This window comes from Garra rufa, chromosome 5, assembly GCF_049309525.1.
Source record: "Garra rufa chromosome 5, GarRuf1.0, whole genome shotgun sequence".
Taxonomy (NCBI): Eukaryota; Metazoa; Chordata; class Actinopteri; order Cypriniformes; family Cyprinidae; genus Garra; species Garra rufa.
Genome location: NC_133365.1, coordinates 7,693,306 through 7,717,494, shown reverse-complemented (window position 1 = coordinate 7,717,494; position 24,189 = coordinate 7,693,306). Strand labels below are relative to the sequence as shown.

The following is a 24,189-nucleotide window of genomic DNA, read 5'->3' as shown; positions in this document are numbered from 1 at the left end:
CAGCATTTAGCAATCGACCATTTATATTGCTATTACCTACTGACATTTTGTGACTTGTTTAATTACAATAGTGTAATTAATAAACTTCTGGTTTCTTGGCACAGAGATCTCAAAAATGATCAGTTTGCTTACTTAAATTATTATCATATAAGCTTTCTATTTATTTTGGTGTTTAAATTATATTTTCAGTATGGTGTGAGATTCTGGGACTAACTATATGTAATTTATAGTTAATTGTTTAACCATGCATTGACCAGGCCAGGTCAATTTTCTTCATAACACAACAAATTAAAATAAACAAACAACATAATCACACTGCATTGTGGGATAAACAGATGTAAATGAAAAGTGTTTAGTTTGAAAGTCACCATTATTCTATTATTGTTCCCTTTGGCTGAGAACTCAGAGCTGATTAGTCTGCAGTTGATTAGCTTTTAGCCAGTGTTTCTGAACAGCACACATAAACTGTTGTATTTAACTACTGCAATAATATTACAACCCTTGCTCTCTTTATGGCTATTAAACGATTATAGACATTACTTATGCACTATAAAGCATACTACTGCCATATGTAATGCAGATTCATGAGTTATGACAAGATTTGCAGTGAACTGCTTTTTAAAATAGTTACGTTCTGAAATAAGATAAGACTCTCCTGTCTCTTTATTCTGCTCCTGTTCTGATTAGACATGATTTCTGCAATCCTGGAGTCTAGTGTAAATGGCTGAGTGAGCAGATGAAATAGAGATTCTAAGAGGACTCAACTAGTTCAAGATGAAGAGAGCAACGCATCAGCTCTTGACCGAGCATTCAGCTGATGCTAAGCTCAAAATCGCTCTCTGTACGGAACCGGAGAGAACTCTCTCTCATTAACATAACAATATCTCGAGAGCTCCTGTGCCATCCTTAACACTTAAATATGGGAAAAAGCATGTGGCATCAGGCAAATCACTGATTCCACACCATCACTCCACAAACGCTGAATAGACTTTTGATTGCTCTCCGAACCATTGACTCTTGCGGCCTTTATGAGCAGCCTCTTCCGCCTCCTTGTTGAGAAAATGTTATTTAAGACTCATAAATACTCTGCATGATCCAGTAAGTTAAATGTAGATTGGCATGTGCTCATTGATTTAAATGTAAATCTAACAAAAAAAAAAAAGAAAAGAAATAAACTTATTTTATAAATATATAAATAACTGGTAATATATTTATAGATGCATATATCAAATGGGTCATTCATGGGATTTGGTAATATTTGTCCCATTTTGTCTGTTACAGGGAATAAAAAAAATAATTAAATTATTCATAATAATAATAATAATAAAATAAATAAGTAATTAAGTAAATAAATACAATTAAAAAATAGTAAAATGTTAATGTCTGGTGGGAAAGGTGGGGAAATATGATTTTTTTTTTTTTTTTGGGAGGTTTAACAATAATTATGTGGGGTATTTAGAAAATAAATCATATGTTGTTGAAAAAAACAAACAAAACAAAAACAAAAACAAACAAAAAAAAACTGTTCCGAGTTGAAATGTTACCGAATCCCAGGAAAGACACAAATATATTTATATATTTATTTAAAATGATTTAATTGTATCATCATTTTTTTTTTTTTTTTTTTTTTGTGATGTGTAAGAAAATTAAAGCAATCTAAAATTAGTTCAGTTGCATAAATTATTTTATTTCAAAAGCTTGCTGCTAAATCCTGGTAATTTTTAATGGTGCATGGTTAAAAAAAAATAAAAAATAATAATAACTAAAATAAAATTTTTACTGAAAGAAAGATTTTTACCAAAAAAGTTATATATTCAGTTTACTTTATAACACCATTATTTAATCATATTTAATGTGCACCATCTGAAAACCTGTAATGTCTAGTGATAAATCTAGACTGAACAGCTCACATAAACAAAAGTAGGCCACAGGTACACTTGAATGATTAAATAGCATTCCATGCATATGAAAAACTGTTTTATGGTCATAATATAAACTTTTTGAATATACAGATTCAGCAGAGGTATGTGAGCATTGCAGACGAGAGGCCCATTTTTTCTAACAGCACATATGCTCAGCTTGCCAATGTGCCTGGTACTACTTAGTGTAACAAATGGGTCCACAAGGTGGCATTGCTGGTCCCACAGCTGAAGAAGAAGAAAAAAAAAAAAAAAAAAAACGAACGAACAACAACAAACTACCAGAAACCTCCACAACAAAAAGACATAAAGTACCCGAGGTTGGAAGCGTCCTGCCACTGTAGTTTAAAAGAGCATGAAGACATTTTTATTGATCATAACTCCTGGGGAGAAATAGTGCAGACACTGGAGAAAGGCAATATAACTGAAGTCTACATTTTATCACGATGCATTTTTCCTGGAAATCAAACCAATGATCTTTTTGATCTTGTAAGCTTTATTGCAGGTGGCACTTGGGACAGAGCCTCAAATTCTGGTACAATCTTTGTCCTGCTCTCCTCAGGACTATTGAAACAGACTAAAGGCCATCCTCCCAGCGTATGCAATCCAGAACGCTGAGAGCCTGACTGATATTCAACCTCCTCGAATCCTCCCACAGTCACACCTCTGATAGACTGAAGTCCTGCTAGGACCGATTTGAAATTCGACAGCAGACCTTGTCACACCGTCAGCCTGTAACCTCTCTAGCGAGGATGAGCACTTTGCCATTCATATGAAAAGCCTGCAGAACACTCACTGCTAAAATACTGCTCAAGGTATTGGAAACCAACTTTTACAAAGACTGGTAACAAAAGATAAAAAAAGAAAAGAAAAATGAATGTAAGAGTGGAATATTGTTTTAAAGTCTCTTCTGTTAACCAAGGCTCCATTTATTGAATCAAAATTACAATAAAAAACAGAATATTGTGAAATATCATTACAATTTAAAATAACTCTTTTCTATGTGAATGTTAAAGGGTTAGTTCACCCAAAAATGAAAATTTGTATATGACTTCCTTCTTTCCGACGAATCCAATCTGAGTTATATGAACAGTATCCTGGCACTTTGGGGGGGGGGGGGGGGGTTTTTTTTTTTTTTTTTGGAATCTCTCCATGGTGCGTTTGCACTTTCAGCATCATTACTCTTCAGTGTCACACGATTCTTCTGAAATAATTCTAATATGCTGATTTGCTGCTCAAGAAACAAGAAACAATGTTTTGTTAAAAATGTGGTAAAGTACCATTCAAAGGTTTGATTAAAAATGAAAAAAACAATAATAAGGTAGCACTTTCTATTTATAATACATTATAGGGGTATTCTTAAGGCATTATAATGATTGCATAATGCATTATAAAAAAAATAAATAAATAAAACTTATAATATGTTGTATCATCTCATGAGTATTCATAAGAACAGTTTTAATGATTATAATTTTTACTTATTTGTGGTTATAGCTTTTAAGAGAATGATTACCTCCTCATAGTTATAACGTATTATAAGTCTCATTTCTTGCCATGTTTCTCATGTCACTTTACTTAAAGCATACAAAGGCCACTTATAAGTATTATTATTATTATTATTATTATTATTATATATTTTTTTATAATGCATTGCGCATTCATTATAATGCCTTAGAAAACCCCTTATAATGTATTACAAATAGGGGCTTCATAGAAAGTGTTACTCAATTTTCTATTTCAAATAAATACTGTTCTTTTAAACTTTCTATTAATCAAAGAATCCTAAAAAAGTATCAAGATTTCCACAAAAAATATTAAGCAGCAAAAACTATTTTTCAACATTAATAATAAGAACCACTATTAATAATTGAGCACTATTTACAGTACTCAGCATAAATGAGTACACATCTTCTGAAAGTTAACAAATTCAGCAATTACTCTTTACTTGGGAAACATATTAGAGTTATATATCTTTAGAAATATAATGTTCCAGCAAGTCTGCTTGATCAGTTACCAAAGAAGCATGTTGAAAAAAAGATGTACTTATCAAAGAAGATCAAATTTGCTACAAATATGAGCACACCATCCTGAAGTTACGAAATAAAATTAAACAATTATATAAAGGTTAATCAACAGCTGAACATGTTAAAACAAAACTGTTAAAGAGAAGTCATTTTCTGACAATTAAAAGTGTTACATACTCTGTTGAATCATTCTCAGACTTAATGTTAACAACAATGGAACCACTTGGCCGAGAATCATCTCAGGAGATTTATTTCTTTGAACAAAAGAGGGCAGCGGTACAAGAGGAAAACCAAACCATGGTTTTAAGTGTGAAAATGCAGAAAATATTCCACAGAAATGTAAAAACAATGAACTTGAATCAGGTCTTCACTTTAAGTTTTCATTTTGTGGAACAAAAAAAAAAAAGAAAAAATATAGCTGCAAGCAGCAATTACCGGGGTTCGAGCATTTAAGGCCTTTATGACTTCTGTGCTGAAATAAATGACTGACATCCATGATGGAGAATATGCTCACAAACAGAAGCATACACAGAAATAAAATGGTTAAACTATTATGTTCATTAAGCATAATTACACACATAGACACATGCACACACATTTTGTTGCACATAAAAGATTTCTGTAATAAATATTAGGTAACAAAACAATTACTGCAGGTTATTTTAAGTGTTTATGTGTCATTTTTAGGTTTCACTGTAATCATAATCTGGCATAATTGCAAAAACTGATATGTCTGTATGAACAAAATGGTAACATTTGAATAAATGTGATTATAAATGTTATTACAGCAATTTTTTAAGCATGAATCCATTAGAAAACCTATAAACTACTGTTTTAGTGAGTTGAATGAATTGTTTTTGTTTGACCAAAGACTGAGCTTATACACATGTACCACGTTTGGTGAATATATCTAAATGCATTCCAGAGTTATAGCTAAATGTAGCAATTGGCTAATATTTGAGCATTGCAGTTAACATTCATAACAGAACTGTAGCTGAAAACAGCATGTTTTAAGTGTGAATGCATGCTGCTCTGTGAGTTTGTTTCCTGTAAACATGTTTTCCATCTGATTATATACACTGAAATTCAATTACCGTTTGTGATAACAAGCAGCATGGAGCAGATGATGTTTGTGTTGTTGAACCCACAGTATTTCTTTGTTGTTTGGCCTCAGTCTTTATGAATGTCTTTGAATATAGTTCATCGTATAGGTCTGTTGCCAGCATTTATTTTTAAACACAGTGAATAATAGAGCTCCTCCATGAAAGCTCCAAACTCGAAGCCAGTGTTGTGTGACCTGACATTTAGATGCATTATCTACCTCTTCTTATTCTCTTTTAACTGGCCTTAAAGTAGGAGAAAAAAAAAATAATGGGCCTGTTTTGGCGTTCCTATCCGACCATGAGTTGAAATTTTAACTTTTTAAAATAATTATTGATATTCAGTGTCCAGAGAATATGTCTGCATTGGTTTGGTTCCGATCGGGCGAAAAACCTAGGACTAGTTCGCAAAAGTAGGTTTTGAACAGAAGTAATTTTTTCGGGGAAAACCGTACGTCACAGCTCAAATTTCTGACTTTTGTTTGTGGTGACCCAAGGAATGAAAAAATGTAAAGTTTTTGAGACGGTGTTCGAGCTACAGCCAAAAATATCTGAAATTTTAGTTTTTTGCGCTGTAGCGCCCCATTCGGCCAATTGGGGCAAGCCTTTGTCAGAATGTCCCCTCAGGGAGCTATACTGCCCTCCAAAGGCAAAGCGCAGTAACTACACTTACTCGCAGTAACTATGAAGACATCGCCAACCTAGATGGCCATCGGCGCTACACCACAGGAACCTGATGAGTTCTCTACAATCGGACATTGGTACAAACTGCTGTTTTTGTCTGGCCAGAGGAAAACTGGTCCCCTGACTGAGCCTGGTTTCTCCCAAAGTTTTTTTTTTTTTCTCTCCATTTCTGTCACCTGTGGAGTTTTGGTTCCTTGCTGCTGTCGCCTCTGGCTTGCTTAGTTGGGGACACTTTCCAGCGATATCGTATACTATTGTGATTTCATGATTTCTAATTGATTGTTTACAATAATGTGTTACTTACACACTATGGTTGTGTTTAAATACTGTGCAGTTGCTTTGACACAATCTGTATTGTTAAAAGCGCTATATAAATAAAGGTGACTTGACTTGACTTGACTTGACTAAACATTTGGTCAAAATTGAGTTAAATCTTAAAATGGGCTTTGTGACAACAATTTGTCTCCTGGTTCAATTTTTGTCCCGTTTCAGAGAAACGAGAGTGTCAAAATCGCAGTAACTACAAAAATCCAAACTAATACCATATATGGTGTAAAAACTTTAAAGGCATTTTTCTCAGTTTCATTGTTGGCGTAGTTACTGCACTTTGCCTTTGTAAGGCAGTATCCCTTCTGACCAAGTTTCAGATCTCTAGGCCTTACGGTTTGGTCTGCATGGTCAGTTTTAGCGGAGAAAAATAATAATGAAAAAATCCTTACAATTACAATAGGGTTTCAGCACTGCATGCTCGAACCCCTAAAAAAATGAAAATGCAAATAAGTGTCTTAAAATCAGCAAAAGCTCTGAAAAGAGTGAGTGTTTCATCGTAAGCAGCAAGATGCAATGTAGAGAAGTGAAATGCATGGCTGTTTATCACACTGGAACTACCTACTGTAGCCAAAGCACAAAAAACTAATTTAACCTTTTCTAAGGCCCATATTTACAAAACATAGACTTTTGGGAAATCATACTCTGGTCTCGTGAGACCATGTCAATCATTTTGGATCTAACAGCATCCAAAAATGTCATGGTGTTGCAAGAGGAGTAATACAGTGAGATGTCCCTGGTTCCCACAGTGGCGTTCAGTGGTAGTAAAGCTCTTCTATAGGGATGTGTCAGTGCTGAAGGTGTGTGAAAGTTAACATTTATCAATAGTTAAGTTTCCATCCACCTATTTTTATGTGAATTTTGGGATATTAAAAAAAAAAAAAATCTAAAAAGACATCCTAAATACATTCTAGATTCAAAATGAGTTGGTATAATCACCTTCCAGAACTGTCACACACCTCCACATTCCCAAACATCAGGTTTCCTAACGCAAGATAACATGAATGTGTTTGCTACTGCGTTTCCTCTGTGTCGCTCTGAGGCACAAGTCATTTATTATGTAGAAAAAAGAGCCACAGGCTTCACCGGTTACAGCAACTTTCATTTTTATTATTGATATTTTGCGTCAGTTTCCTAGGAAGTGATCCTTTTGTTTTCTTGAACACAAGGGATTGAAACAGTGCCTTATTCACAGTGTTATGTCATGTTCTAATTCTGATGGAAATATAGTTAATGGGGTCATAAGTTTATACACCATTGTGTAATATAACACAAGAACCTGAAACAGAAGACGTCTCTCTTGGCTCATTCTCTGTGTTGTTAGGCATTTTTGATATGACTACATCAGGTGAAAAACCCGCACTCAGCCGTAACACTCTAGATTTGGTTGAGAATAGTTGATCAACACCCCCCATTAACAATTGGGGCATTTAAAGAGGTCGTCCTTCAGGAGTTGAAACATGATAGATAATTTGTCAAATAATTGTACACTCAAGTGGCAAGAAGGGCCAGAGCACTATACTTAAATATATGGAGGACATATTAATTACTAGAATATTACAGCTTTGTTTAATTAAGGGTGCACTTATTTATGCAACCCTTGATTTAAACTAAATTAGCTGATTTATTTATTTTACAGATATAATAACACATTGTCTGTGTTTTTATTTAGTATATGTTTAATAAATATAACATTTTCTTTCCACCTTTTTCAATGAACTGCACAAGTGATCATTAAGGAAAGAGAAAAAAAAAAACTACAGGAAAAAAGTAAAAGTTATTATGCATGCATAACTAGCAAATGACCTGTTTTTGAATACTTGTTAAGCACATGTTAATGCTTATTCAAGAGCTTATTGAAGCAAAAGTCACTAGTTTGGTCTCCAAACTAAATAACAATAAACTTGTTGTGTCTTTCAATAACATAGTTTAACTGTGTTTCACCTTGGTAAAAGCATTATGCATCTTTTCTTTCTGTCTTTCAAATGCTCTTTTACTCTTCTAACACATTACCCACACACACCGCCGCTTAGCTTATGCTGCACTTTTTCAGATTGCCGTTCCTCTTGGTTTCCAGATTCACCTTCACATTTATGAATCTAATCTTCGCTGTTTATTGAGGTGGCTTCATGCATCACCACTGACTGTGCATTAGTGATCTCATGCGACATTATGTGCTAAAAGCAGAAAGGGATATAATCCAATACAGACCCATTCTTTTTTTTCCCTCATACTTTAAGGCCAGTTAAAAGAGAATAAGAAGAGGTGGATAATGCATCTAAATGTCAGGTCACACAACACTGGCTTCAAGTTTGGAGCTTTCATGGAGGAGCTCTATTATTCACTGTGTTTAAAAATAAATGCTGGCAACAGACCTATACGATGAACTATATTCAAAGACATTCATAAAGACTGAGGCCAAACAACGAAAGCAATACTGTGAGTTCAACAACACAGACATTATCTGCTCCATGCTGCTTATTATCACAAATAGTAATTGAATTTCAGTGTATATAATCAAATGAAAAACATGTTTACAGGAAACAAACTCAGAGTAGCATGCACTCATACTTAAAACATGCTGTTTTCAGCCACAATTCTGTTATGAATGTTAACTGCAACACTCAAAATATTGCTTGTTAGCATGAGACAGAATCACCTGTCGTAACTCTTCTAAAAAGTGAACTATGTACCCTGAAATTACCATAAATATGTACTTAAGTCCTACTTAAGTGGGTCAAAAAACAATCTGAAGTTCAACTAATTGCATTTAATATAAATTTACACTAGAACGCAGTTCATTTTAATTGCAGTAATGGTTAAACCAGTTACTAGTATACTATAAAAGTCTGTGGCTACTGTCAACTGTTTGGTTTTCATCTTCATTTAACTCTTTTGAAGTATGTTGCTCATTCATCCATCATTATATCACAATCAAATGTCTGTACTCTCACCCCATGCATCAGTCTAAAGAGCACCATGTGTTACTGGGTCCTGACCATATTGCAAAAGAGCAGCTACAAAGACACATTCTAGAAAATAACTGCAAATGTCAAGTGTGATTCTCATAAGCCCCGGGCCGGAGACGTCACAACGGGCTTGTGTTATTCCCACAATCCCCAGGCATCGGCTGGCTTATCACACCGACACTCTGCAAACCGACTCAACCTGACTGAGACCTTGAGCCACAGATTACTACAGAAGGTCATGAGCAAATAAATGTGTTTCCTCATAAGAGTAGCAATCAGGTCTTGATACTGTATGTGTGCGTGTGTACAGGTTTATCTTCCATTGTGGGGACATTAGGTTACATAAAAGCAAAGTAAAACCTGATTTTTTTTTTTTTTTTTTTTTTGTTTAATTGTGGCTAGTCAGCGGTTCCTACGAGATAAGAAAAACTAAATTATGTTTATCTGAAAATTTAAAAAAGTGCAAAAAAGTTTTCTGTGAGAGGTAGGTTTAGGTTAGTGGATATAAAATATTGTTTGGTCAGTATAAAAACAATAGAAGTCCAAGGCAATTCCCCACAAAGATAGCTGTACAAATTGAGTGTGTGTGTGTGTGTGTGTGTGTGTGTGTGTGTGTGTGTGTGTGTGTGTGTGTGTGTGTGTGTGTGTGTGTGCACCTGGTATTCATCACGTTGTGGGGACCAAATGTCCCCACAAGGATAGGAATACCAGTAGATTTTGACCTTGTGGGGACATTTCTCAGGTCCCCATGAGGAAACAGGCTTATAAATCATGCACAATTAGTTTTTTTGATGAAGTAAAAGTGTGCACAATCTCCTGTGAGGGCTAGGTTTAGGTGTAGGGTAGGTGTAGAGCGATAGAAAGTACGGTTTGTACAGTATAAAAACCATTACGCCTATGGAATGTCCCCATAAAACATGTAAACCCAACATGTGTGTGTGTGTGTGTGTGTGTGTGTGTGTGTGTGTGTGTGTGTGTGTGTGTGTGTGTGTGTGTGTGCATGCTCGTTCGCTCACCGGTGTCCTGGTCGCAGAGCTGTTCACAGGGGTCAGTTGTTCTCTGGCCGCAGTAGTCTCTCACCCACTGGGTGGAGGTGTTAGTCTGGTAGTACAGGGTCAGTTTGGCTGGATTTAACCAGTTGGAGACATCCAGGTAACTGCCCATGCTCACCACAAAACTGCTTCCTATAGCAGAAGCAGAAAAAAAAAAAAAAAAAAAAACAGGCCACGTTTGAAAATAAACATTAAGAACATCATACAACATTTATATGACACCCTACACTGAAAAGAAATTAGTATAGGATTTACTTTTAAATAATGATAACACTTTAATTTAGGGACCAATTCCCACTATTAACTAGTTGCTTATTAGCATGCATATTAGTAGAATACGGGCTGTTTATTAGCACTACCTTACTAACTAATAATAAGCGGCAAATTTCAAGTTTGCGGAGGCAAAAGTCAGTTAATTGTAGTCCCCAAACTGAAGTGTGACTGAAATAGTGTGACCAAACCTGTAATTGTTCAATTACGTCAACTAATGCTCATTCATTTATAACTAATATGTCAATTAACTCTTACAAGAGTAGACTTAGTAGACTGTTAGGTTAGGGTTAGGGTTAGAAAAATGAGTTGAAATGCAATGTTACTTATTGACAATAAAATGTCTGTTAGGGAGACATCAAAATAAAGTGTTAGCAGATGTTAAGCAGACAGTCTGCTAATAATCTAATGACTGCTAGTTGACATGGAGTTGTACAATTACTTACAGTTAGTAGAGTGTCTAAAGTTTACTATCAAAACAAAGTGTTAGCAATAAAACTATTAAAATATAGATGCAAGCAGTTCAAGTTCAAGCACTTTAAGGCATTTAAGCGCATATGAAAAAAGACATTACATATTATTTAGCAAACCTGTAACCACCTAAAAAGATCGAAAACGCATTTTTGGCAAATCCAGGTAAATTATTTTAGAAATATGAACTGTTTATTTATTTATTTTTTTTATTTATTTTTTTTCCAAACATGTATGACTGTTATAGTGCCAGTCCAGATGTGGCCCAATCTCAGAGTACAGATAAGTGCACTGCAGTGTTATTTTTCCAGACTGAGCAAAAAAAACTAGGACTAGTTCACAGCAGTAGGTTTTTTTAATCTTCTCAATCATTTAACAAACAATTTGACTGACAGCAGTGGTTCTAAAGGCAAATTTGTTCAGATTTTAGAGGTTTATTTTACGATATGAATATTGTGTGTACGTGTATAAAAAAAAAAAATTAAAAAAAGTGCAATATACAATCGTTTACACCCTTGGAAATTGCATTATCGGCAACTCCATTGGCTGATTTCTTTCAAATTTCTCACAGATCTTTAAGGCCATAAATCAAACAGGCCCAACTATGTTGATAGAACAAATGGTTGTGTAGTGTATAGCCATTTTTATGTTTTTTTTCTCCCTCTTATAGTGGCCAAGCTCCGTAATTATTTTTCATGTGACTTCAAATTCAGCTCTTACATACGCCCTGCCCCTTTGAACATTTTTTGGTGTCCCTTTGCAATGGTGAGTCGAAAACCTCTATTTTTTGATAATTATTGATATTCACTCTCCAAAAAAAAACTTTCTGAACTTGTGTGGTTCCGATTGTGAAAGAAACAACAACCTAGGACTAGTTCGCAAAAGCAGTATTTTCATAAAATACAAAATACTCAAATATTTCGAACCAAATGCGTTTTGTCTGGTGTGAGCCAAGGATTCCCCTGTCAGACCAACTGGAGCAAGCACTGGTGACATTGTAAACAGCATGAGTATTATCATGCATCCAAATTTCAAGTCTCTATGACTTACGGATTGCTCTTCCTGATCAGTTTTAGGTGAAGACTGCTGATCCTTGGCCATTCTAACCATTACAATAGGGTTCCAGCACTATGCGCTGTTATTGTAGGGCTGACTGTGAAAAAAAAATTTACTTTAAGGCCTTGTTCCACTGAAGTATTTGTGGGAATGTGATGTTTGGTGATAGTTATCATAAATGTTACATTAAGGAGTGCTCCTTTTTACCCAAAGAAAGTTGAAAAATGTAGTTGCAAGCAGTGATTACTGGGGTTCAATCACTTTAAGTCATTTAAGCACATATGAAAATTACATATTAGCACATTACATATTAGCAAGCCTTTAACCAAATAAATTAAATTAGACTGAAAACGCATTTTTTGGCAAATCCGGGTAAATTATTTTAGAAATATGTTTATTATCCCCTGTGGCATGTGCTCTCCAGGATTTGTGAAGTTTTGAGTATTCATTTAGGCTTTATTCGGACAGGCCCCTTTTCTAAACGTAAATTGCAAAGTAACCACAGAGTTGAAACACATCCTAAGACCAGTAAGTCAAAATCTCTTGAAACATCTCCAGGCCTAAGATCAGTGTACACGATTCCATCAAGCAAACACTGAACAACAAAGATGAGCATGGCAGGACATGCGCTTCAATATCTGCCAAAGCCCAGATCTCTCCCCAAAGCAGAATTAAACAGTGTTCCTAAATAAGCTTCCCCCTCTCTGTGTGTCCATCATCTCTCAGGATGACGTGTACACCTGTCCTGTTCTGCTGATGTGTGAATTCAGCGCTTCCCAAAGATAAGGACGACTTAAATTAAATTGCTTTGCTGCTTCATAATCCTCTCTGCCGTCTTAAACCCGAGAGCGGAGGCTGAGCGGGACGTGTGGACTCCTGCCAGACTGACACCCACTCAGGGACGCCCAGGAGCGGCGCAGAGACACAGGGATTTAACACAGCGTGGCAGCTATTGTGCCTGAACTTCACGACATGCCACTATGATGAGATGCAGCCTGAACAAAGTTACTGCTAGAGAAAGAAGAACATCTAGCTCATCTAGTGCAACAAATATCTGAAAAAAGAAAACACATAACTATATAATATATAACATTGTTTGGTTGGCTAGCAATATTCAAGCAATTATTGCAATATACACACTGCAAGCTTTTTTAGTTTTATTAATACCATAGCTATAATTTATATGGATGAACTCAAAATTGACCATGCATTATATTTCTATGTAAAATCTGATTGCATTGTATGTCCTTTAAAAGTCCTTATAAACAGGAAGTCTATAGCATAAGCTAAATATACAGCTACGAGCAGTGGACCATGACTGCAATGAGTTTGACAAATGGGTGGGGGTTTTTAGAGAAACTATATATGTGTGTGTGTTAAAAAAAAAAAAAAAAGAGAGTCATTTCTTATGACCTTCTGAATACCCCCTAAGAAACAATCAGCCGCTGAATGTCAGCGAACAGTTTAATTAGGAACCTGATGCTGGTGACTGTGACCTCTTCAAATCTCAGACTAATGTAAGAGCTTTATGTTGATACTAATTATACAACAGTTGCAGAAGCTATATGCAAAGTGTGGGCTAATACGAGTGATCTGAAATTTTTAGATCATCTGCATCTTTCTAAAAAGGAAAAAAAGAAAAAGAAAAAGACACACACACCGGAGTACGTATGACAAATCACCTCGAAAACATGCTTTCTAAATGAAGATATTTTGGGTCCTGGAATGTGTGTGTGGGTATGTGTATTACCTACTTAACATATTTTGGGGACATATTTGTTCCCAGAAGTGACCTAAATCTGAAAAACTCCCAAAACATCATTTTGGTAATGTCCTCATATGTAAAATTTTAGTAAAAGTCATGTAAACATTTGTTTGTTTGTTTTCTATTATGGTTGGGTTGCAGTATAACAATACAAGTCTATGGAATGTTTCCATATACAGAAGCAAACACACGTGTGTGTGTGTGTGTGTGTGTGTGTGTGTGTGTGTGTGTGTGTGTGTGTGTGTGTGTGTGTGTGTGTGTCCAAATGTTCTCGTTAACACAGTGGAATTTAATGACAACCGATTTGTGAGGAAATATGATGCGTCCTCACTAATTAAAAGGCTCATAAATCAGCCAAATCACACTTGTATTTTAATCCAGTGATGTGCAGGTTCCTGTGAGAGTTCGTTGAGAGGTTAGTATGACAGAAAATTGGTTAAACCAATAAAAATTGAAAAACAATGGAAGTCTTTTGAGATGTCCTCACTGATACACTCTTAAAAATAAAGGCACTTCATGAAGCCATAGAAGAACCTTTTTTGTCTAAATGGTTCCATAAAGAACCTTTAACTTCTGAAGAACCTTTATGTTTCACAAAAGGTTCTTTGTGGCAAAAGAAGGTTCTTCAGATTATAAAAAAGGTTAAAAAAGAGATGGTTTCTTTAATGAACCTTTGACTGAATGGTTCATTGTGGAACCAAAAATGGTTCTTCTATGGCATCGCTGTGAAGAACCTTTTAAAGCACTCTTAAAAATAAAGGTGCTCTTTAGACATAGAACCATTCATTCAAAGGTTTCTAAAAGAATCATTCTTTTTTAACCTTTTTTAACCTTTTGTTCGGTTCATGGTCCTATGCTCTGGTATTCTTTACCCTTACCTATCAGATCATCTCCTACATTATCTTCTTTTAAATTGTCTCTTAAAACATATCTTTTTTCTCAGGCTTTTGTTTAATTTGAACATATTCTGTTGTATTTCTGTTGTCCTGTGATGTTTGCATTACTTATTTATTTTTAATGATTTTATATTCTATTTGTCTTAATGCTTTTGTTAGTTGATTTTGGTTGTGCAGCACCTTGGTCAGCACTCGTTGCTTTTAAGGTGCTATTTAAATAAACTTGACTTTGACCTTGACCTTTTGTGAAACAGAGAGGTTCTTCAGATTTTAGATGTTCTTCATGGAACCATTTAGTCAGAAAAGGTTCTTCTATGGCATCGTGAAGCACCTTTATTTTTAAGAGTGTGTATAATTTATCTTCTAAGATCTCTGTGTGCGTGTATTACGACTTTAAAAATGAATCACTCAGTTCATAATGAGGTTCCAACAACCAGATAAAAGGAGCAATGATAATAATATGTGGGACATACACAGTAGCAGACTATGCTGCCCAGGTGGTATCTGCAATTTAGGTCATCCCAATATAAGCAGCTGCAATTTCTCTATTCTCATTTTTTCCCTCTCTCACCAAACCATTCAGATTATTTAGGATGGATTCAGAACATATCATAGCCAGATCATCTCACAGCTTTTGCTAGCAGGACACAGTCCTGTACTGTATGTGTGCACATGTTGGTCATGTTTGTTCTCTGAGGGTTAAAGCAGCCAACAGCATCTCTGACAGATGGCCCAGCATCTCTAAACTGCAGCATCAGCATCACATTGCTTTAATTGGAGGTTTCTATGCTTTTCAGCAGCTGAATATCTTCTGACCTCTGCTCGGTCTCACCCTGTGACACACTGTTACAATAAAGCTGATCTTACAGATCTCTTTGCTTTCTTACAAAAGTTTAAGAGACTGGAATTTCACAATTATATCTTATTAATTCAGAAATGAGCAGACTTGAACTCATATGACCATGGCTTTGGCGATTCAATTCGAAGTTTTGAAACACTTCTACAAACCCAAATTCCACAAGAGGCCCAGCATGTCGTAAAATGTGTCATTTGACACCCTGGCCCCAGCCAGCCTGAAGCAAACCTAACCAACTAGGAATTTGCAACATTAACACAAAAGGATATTTGTTGACCATTCCAAGGAAGGAGATTGTCAAATTTGGAGCAAGTAACCAAGATTAATTGTCAAAGAGATGCACATCTTGAACATCACATGAGAATCATTAGAGATTTCGGTTGGTGGACTCCCCCACCCGGAGGACAAAAGACTGAGATTCCTTCCCTAAACTTTTGACCTCCCAGCTCAGAGAACGTACCCTCACATTCCCAATACGGCCCAGAAAACTGCCTATTGATGTATATATGCACCTAAAATGATGCTAAAAAGGACTCATGAGCAACTCATCATTTCTATGCATAACTTCCTATCATTTATGTCACCCACACATTTGCCTGTTATGTTTTAATCACTTATTGTGTGTGTCCCTTTCGATAACTATTGAATAGTTTAATGGTTTATATTGGTGTTTGGTATGCTTGAACTCGAAACTGCATTCTTGAAATGTTTCTATAATTCAATTCTTTGTAAAATGTATTTTAGTCTTGTTATCGAAATCATGTCCAAATTTAACTTTGCCAAGAGCGGGAAAATTGGGACCACGGGACTGATCAGATAACATTGTGATTTATGGTTTGGGAGGAGAAACCAGAAGTACCCCGAGTTAGGACAATGTTCTAATTGGTCAAGACACCATTTGGGATGTGTCCAAAAGCTGAGTTTAAATACTCAGGACACCATCAAAACCCTCTTTTTTTTTACCCTTACTCTCTCACTCCCAGCGCTTCTTCGTGTTAGCGTTCTTGAACGCTCTCTGGCCTGCACACCAGCGGCTACTCTAAAGGAAACATGAGGAGATCGTTACACTTCTGTCTTTTACTTTAATTCTTTTATTTCTTTCCGTTGAGAGTTTCGTGTTCTAGTTAAGTTTTGCCGCAAGCTGTGACCCCAAACGTCTGTGCCGACCTGAACTTTAACCAGCGCACACCTCCGCATCATCAGCCAACGCCCGAAACTTCACGTCGAACGACCACCGAACTCCCAACCAATCAGCAACCTCAGGAAACCCCTTTCTGGAACGAGCGACGAAAGGAATTCCCTTAACACAAAAGCAACGCAAGTACAACCTCCAGATTCGAGCTGAACTGGTGCATTTGATATAAAGTTTAGTAACCTCTTTGAGAGACTCAATACGAGGGTTAATTAAGTGATTGATGGTTGTTCAGGTTTAAGCAATTACACATATTGCTATAAACTTGGGCTTCATATTTTCATTCCTTTAAACTCATTCTTTCCTCACTTTCTCTTTCTGCAATTTGTGTGAATGCGTGTGTTTATGTTAGATTAGTTTGTATGTGTTAGGTTTATCCAATAAAATCATAATTTTATTAGAAAAGATAAGTATCTTGTGTTTCGTGCTTACAAGTTAATGTCTTAAACTAGGGCTGGGCGATTTGGCCTAAAATCAAAATCTCGATTAATTGAACATTTTAACTCGATTACAATTAATGAATGATTATTTTATTTATTAATAAAATTATATTTAATTATATTTATATAATATTTATTTTTTGCCCTCATAGTTCACTGACAAGTTTTATACAGTAAATATGCTCACATATTACAAGTGAGAGATTTTTGAATGAAGGGTGCATTACTTGATTTTAAAATAATTGAAGGAAACACACACTATCTACTATCTATGATTATTTATTCAATATCAGTGTTGAACAACTGAAATTAAAGCACACATTGCTTAAAATGAAAAGTCACATTTTTCTTAAATTAGTGAAAATAAATAACTTGCACTTTTGGAAACAAAATAAACTATTTTTAATGTTTTTCATATTAAAAGTAGAAAATAAGCAGTATCTCTTCTAAATAAAACTACTCTTGTATATCCTGTAAATACTTTTTACTGTATAAATACTGTTTAAGCTCTCCATCGACATGTCTGCGGAACAACGTAACGTAACGGAGCGGGGTCACGTGACTCCACATGCGGTAGTGTTTTTAAAGGGAAAGTAATCGAAATAATTGACCTGGAAAAATTTGATCGATTATAGGTTCTGGATGTCGATTTCGATTACTTTTCGATTAATCGCCCAGCCCTATCTTAAACTGCCGATTTTGCTACTGTGCTAATACATAGTGGTTTCACTATATTCTGGATAGTAATATCCATTGCAGAGTTTCTGTTACACGGCTTGTTTAATGAATCGCGGGTCGACTCTGAACAGCAGTAAAACAGCACTTTGTTTAAATTCCCTATTGAATCATATTCGATTCCCTTTGAGCTAAATATTAAATGTACATAATCGCTACATAATCTATCTATTCATATAATAGTTCACAGCAGAAAGGCAACATTTCTGTGCATGTGCACTAACCACTACGCTGTAGTTCTGGCATGACATATTTTTGAAATATCAAGGGAAAAAAGACAACATATTTTGCCACCATTTTAACCCATAATGCAGATCTCATGAGGACGGACCAAGGCTCCATCCCAAATAGTGCACTTGATGTGCACTTGTGGTCTTGCGAAGGCCGTTGCATGCATGTGCCAGACTGTAGGGTTTCCAAATTGACATTTAAATGTTTCAGCTGAGTGGTCACAAGTGCCACATTTGTGACCACTATGCGATCTTGATGTAGATGTTTGCTAAAGGTTTAGGGCAGCATGTATGGCAGAATCTATAGAGTCAGGGTTTGGCTGGTTAGAATGGCCATGTAGTACAAGTTCTTGCAGCAACATCAGCCAACTACAACATAAGCTCATTGGAAAAATAATCTAAAAATGTACCTATACATACAGTACAATTCGAAGTACAGTGGGAGTAAAACACTGTAAAATTGTATCCTTTTCACAGAAAATATGTCTACAGACCATTTTATTATTTAATAAAGGGGTTTTCTCTTGTGATTCATTGCACAATACTGTTATGAGCTCAAAACACTTTTTATCATAGCGCATGATTTGTAAACTAATGCAGTTACAAAACCATATGTTTGGCTTTTCTGACATAGTAAACTTGCTTAGTAGCGCACCCGGTACAGAATTCCACTTGTGCTGTGAAGTGCTCGAATACAGTCTCGTGAAAAACGAGTTGAGATAAAAGATCTCAAAGATTTGTAACAGCAAGATAAAATGACATGGCTGATTAGTTTGTGTTGTGAAGCAGCAAAGTATAATTTTGCCTTCTGACACTAAGGTTGTTCGTTAGAATGCATGAACTAATAAACAGTGTAAAGATACTTGGAACACAATTTAAGTTACTTTAGATACAAGTGTCTCCTAAATACAATGAGGAAAAAAATGTTTGAACCCCTGCTGATTTTGTACATTTGCCCACTGATAAAGAAATGATCAGCCTATAATTTTAATGGTAGGTTTATTTAAACAGTGAATATTTGGCAACTCGAACCTTTAGCTCCCTCCACAGACTTTGTATAAGATTAAGGTCTGGATACTGGCTAGGCCACTCCAGGAACTTAATGTGCTTCTTCTTGAGCCACTCCTTCGTTGCTTTGGCTGTGTGTTTTAGGTCATTGTCATGCTGGAATACCCATCCCCGACCCATTTTCAATGCCTTGGCTGAGGGAAGAACCCAGGATTTGACGGTACATGACCTTGTCCATCGTCCTTTTCATGCAGTGCAGTTGTCCTGTCCCCTTAGCAGAAAAACACCCCCATAAGCATAATGTTTCCACCTCCATGATTGACGGTGGGGATGGTGTTCTTGGGGTCATTCCTCCTCCTCCAAACATGACTTGATCCCAAAGAGCTCAATTTTGGTCTCATCTGACCACAACACTTTCACCCAGTTCTCCTCTGAATCATTCAGATGTTCATTGGCAAACTTCAGATGGGCCTGTACATGTGCTTTATTGAGTAGGGGGACCTTGTGGGTGCTGCAGGATTTCAGTCCTTTATGGTATAGTGCGTTACCAATTGTTTTCTTGGTGACTATGGTCCCAGCTGCCTTGAGATCATTGACAAGATCCTCACGTGTAGTTCTGAGCTGATTCCACACCGTTCTCATGATCACCGAAACTCCAAGGTGAGATCTTGCATGGAGCCCCAGACCGAGGGAGATTGACAGTTATTTTGTGTTTCTTCCATTTGCAAATAATCGCTCCAACTGTTATCACCTTCTCATCAAGCTGCTTGACAATGGTATTGTAGCCCATTCCAGCCTTGTGTAGGTCTACAATCTTGTCCCTGACATCCTTGGACAGCTCTTTGGTCTTGGCCATGGTGGAGAGTTTGGAATCTGATTGACTGATTGTTTCTGTGGACAGATGACTTTTATTCAGGTAACAAGTGATCTCAGCTTCTTACCTGTATAAAAGACACCTGGGAGCCAGAAATCTTGCTGATTGATAGGGGATCAAATACTTATTTCACTCATTAAAATGCAAATCAATTTATAACTTTTTTGAAATGTCTTTTTATGGATTGTTTTATGTTATTCAGTCTCTCACTGTTCAAACAAACCTTCCATTAAAATGATAGACTGATAATTTCTTTGTCAGTGGGCAAACATCAAAAATCAGCACTGTACAGTACATTACAGTTCACCAAGTTGGCATCAGGTAAATTAATCTTGATCTCATTAACATTTTGTTTGTATTGCTGTACTGAAAGGCCAGTAAAAAGGCAGTACAACAAAAATGTTCCTAAGAATAATTGATTGTGGCTGTCTGTAGATTGCTCACCGTCAGCGATGAAGTGTTCAGGAACATGGAGCGTGACCTTGACGGTGAGAGGACAGGACGTTTGTGTGCCGTACACTACTGCCACCACACACGTGCAGACGGTGATCAGTGTTAACGTGGCCTTGCTCATGGGACTCTGAGGGCAGCCTGTGGGAACAAACAGAAGAACACGATTATACAGATCAGTTTCCTACTGTTTTTACATCACATCACACCACTTACCATCAACTGGACCCTCACCGAACTGCTGCCTTCCACCATTATCAGACAAGCTTTTGCTCTTTCTTTAATGAATACTATTGTTCAAAAGTTTGGGCTCGGTAAGACGTATAAAGACGTATACTTATACTGCTCACCAAGGCTAATCAAAAATACAGTAACAACAGGAATATTGTGAAATTTAAAATAGCAGTTTTCATTATAATACATTTTTAAATGTAGTTTACTCATGGGATGTAAAGGTGCATTTTCAGCATCATTACTCAAGTCTTCAGTGTCACAGAACTGAGTTCACTCAAAAGCTTTTTTTTTTATTCTGAATCATGTCACTGTCTAATATAACAAATACAGCAGATACAATTATTTTCCAAGCTGTTCTCAGAACACTTCATTCCAATAGAACATTCTATAAAGCTTGTACAAGCGAGCAACAATAACCAGGAAAGGGGCGGAGCTTAATAAAAGGTCAATTTGGACTACTTAATACTGCGAGCAGTTCTAATGCCACAATAAAACGAGGACAGACAAGCGTCCTGATGCTTTCTGAGGACAGCCTGACTATAAATTGAATCCTCGAGCTCCCTGTAGAGTGGACGTGGGAGTGAGAGTGTTTATTCCCATGTCTCAAAGCTCAGTGATGACGATCAGATTTATGTAACACAGAAAGAAAAGCTTAAAGTCCAACAGCAGACAGAGGTGAAACTAAAACTCTGAAACACCCACATCTAGTAAGAAATGACAAATAGGTTTTGACCGCTTTAGCGAAGATCAGATGCTTTGAAGTCAAAGAACAGGATGTATTAGTGAACAGGTAATTAATAAAATGAATACCAGCACCAGCTCCCAACAAGCAAGAAATATTATTCTTCTGAACATATTGGCGGCCTTCACAAACAAACAAACTCTTTACGCTATTTATTTTGTTCTTTAATTAGCTAAGTTTAGAAAAGTCATTGTTAAGACATGACTGAGAATGCAGAGAAACAGATAATGAATGGGTTTTCATCATTATCTGACATGACTTAAATATCAGCCTAAAAATAATATATCATAACTGTTGTCTAGGAAACGGTGTGAGATACACCCGACTAAGGCCTGGTGGGGTGAAATAAAAAAGGGAAATTAGCTCCTCTTCAAACAACTACAAGAACCTGAGATTTCTGTAGATTGCTTCCAAACATCTCACAGATGCTTGTATTAGTTTTGTTGTCTCTGCCTTGTTCAGCACTCCTTCGAGGGGTCACACCTGGCTTGTTCTTCACAGTGCAACATTCACAGTATCTCACGTATCTTCCAGAACAATCTGTTCCTAACTGTAGCAGTCTGTGAACAGCCCACGATTATTAGCACAATCTCAACTGGAGATCCAGAAGATATTTTTGAAAAAATACAGACGATGGGTGCTGGGCAAGTGGATTAGAAACAGGTGGATGTGGACACAGGTAAACGGAAGTGCAAAATAAACACCATCTGGAAGAGGTTCTGAACTTACAAATTGCTGGAACGCCACAGTATTTCAGAGATACTTCTGTGGAATGCAATGTAGTACATATTATAACCTTATTTGGTGCCATTAATAATGCAATTGTTATAACATTTATTAATCTTTGCTCAAATGAGTAGTTAGTTCATGTTAGCTCAAATTCATGAATAACAGATACAACTTTTGACTGTAACAACATTAGTAAATGTTTAAATTAACAGCTAAGATTAAGAAGCACTTTAGTAGACTTTTAATTGTTAGTTCATGTTAGTACTGCAGTTAACAGGTGTTAACAAAGGGAACCTTATTATAAAGTGTTGCAGGCTATTTTATTAAGGATAAAGGCCAATCTGCATGACACATTTTGGTAACACTTTAGCATAGGGACCAATTGTTACTATTAGCTTGCTTATTACCATGCCTATTATTAACATATTGGCTGTTTATTAATACGTATTAAGCACATATTCTGCATGACCATATTCTACATGCCTAATCCTACTTAAAACCTAAACTTAACAACTACCTCAATAATTATTAATAAATAAATTAGGAAATTAGGAGTCTATCGAAGCAAAAGTCATAGTTAACAGTTATAGCGAGAATCGGACCTTCAAATCTCTTTAAATCCTTCAATCCTTTAAAAATATTTCTATTATACCTACTTTGTATATGTTTTATATACTATTATACAATGGTTACATTGTAATACCTGTTTTTATAAGTGAGTCATTGCATTATTCACTTAACCATTTAATAATTCAGGAACAAAACTGTGTTTTGGCATGATTCTTATTGAACATATAAAACTGTAAATACATTTTTAGATTTGTGGCTAAAATCTAAATTACTTAAAGTTTACTTTTTTGACATTTCCCACAGTCACATTGTCTCCTTGTTACTCATATGAATTCACTTTAAAGATCTTTTTCTTTCTTTCTTTCTTTCTTTCTTTCTTTCTTTCTTTCTTTCTTTCTTTCTTTCTTTCTTTCTCACTGTTTTTGGCAGGACTTCTGTCAGATTGCTCATAGATTAAAAAAATGCAGTTGTTATGCTGTATATTTTTGATCTCCCTAAACAAACTGGCTCATAAGAGTCATTCTTTGGAATAAGACTATACCGGCCACACTGCATGTTTTGTGTTGTGGCACCATTGCACAGTCATGATGACAACATTGTCAGAGTATTTCAGTATGGTGTCCCTTGCACACTGGCAGAAGGATGCATATTTGAAAACTGTTTTAGTAGTTTTTAAAAGCAACTGAATACTGAATAAAAACCCTACATTAATCCCAATAGTAATTCTATAATTGGCCTAAAACACAAGAATATTGACTGCGAATAAAGTGATGTGGTGCAAAAGCATTTAACAGGATTGTTTTGAAATGGTTGATCAATATTGTCTTCCAATTCCAATGTATGATTTATTACAAGACATGCACACAGAAACAAAATGATACATCCATATCTTACTAATGTAGCCTATTTTCAGTTTTAAGCACATACATTTCAAACCAACTGTGACGGGTTGAAATAATAACACATTTGGGCTGGCAGGGTTTATAAATAACTTTTGCTACATACATATTTAGGTGTAGGGGTACTATTTTAAGAATATGCATCTGTTGTGTATTTGCTGGTTTGTTTGTATGACATTCGCTTAAATGGCACTGCATCTTGAAAATGAATCCCGAGATATTTTTTGCTAAAGAAATCCTATTATACTGACAAATTATGTTAAGTATTTCAACGATGATTCATATGTATGACTAATACATAAAGAACCAAAGAAAACATAATGGGAGGAATATTGCAGTGTTTAGTCATTTAACAGTCACTGAAATAATAGGGTACAATGACACATCTTTAAACGTGAAATGGGCCGCAATCACTGTGAAAGACCTAAGAGCACATTAGCATATGTACCAACACGGTGAAAACACACTCACTCGCTTGCTCCCTCTTGGGTTTCAGAAGTGAATGAGTAAGTCCTTGACAAAGCCTAGCAGAGCTTCACACTTGTGTGTCCTTCATGCTTGAGAGCATCTTCCACACCATGCTCAGCAACACAACTGACTGTGCATTGATAACACTCATGCATACATAAAAACACGACAACCGCTGATCAGACACACAAATGCATATACTGTTTATCTCTGCCTTGCTTCTGTTTGT

The 24,189-nt window shown here is 36.0% G+C and overlaps 1 protein-coding gene across 1 annotated transcript in view; it reads right to left on the bottom strand.

Moving 5' to 3' along the window:
• LOC141335536 (astrotactin-2) overlaps positions 1–20,458 on the bottom strand; it is a 37,742-nt gene extending 17,284 nt beyond the window's left edge. The window contains exons 1-2 of the mRNA XM_073841034.1: positions 20,313–20,458; positions 10,040–10,207 (exon numbers count right to left, since the gene is read on the bottom strand). Coding sequence (XP_073697135.1) covers positions 10,040–10,207; positions 20,313–20,442 — 298 coding nt within the window. The 5' untranslated portion in view covers positions 20,443–20,458. The remainder of the gene's footprint in view (positions 1–10,039; positions 10,208–20,312) is intronic.
• Between the last annotated feature and the right edge of the window lie 3,731 nt (positions 20,459–24,189).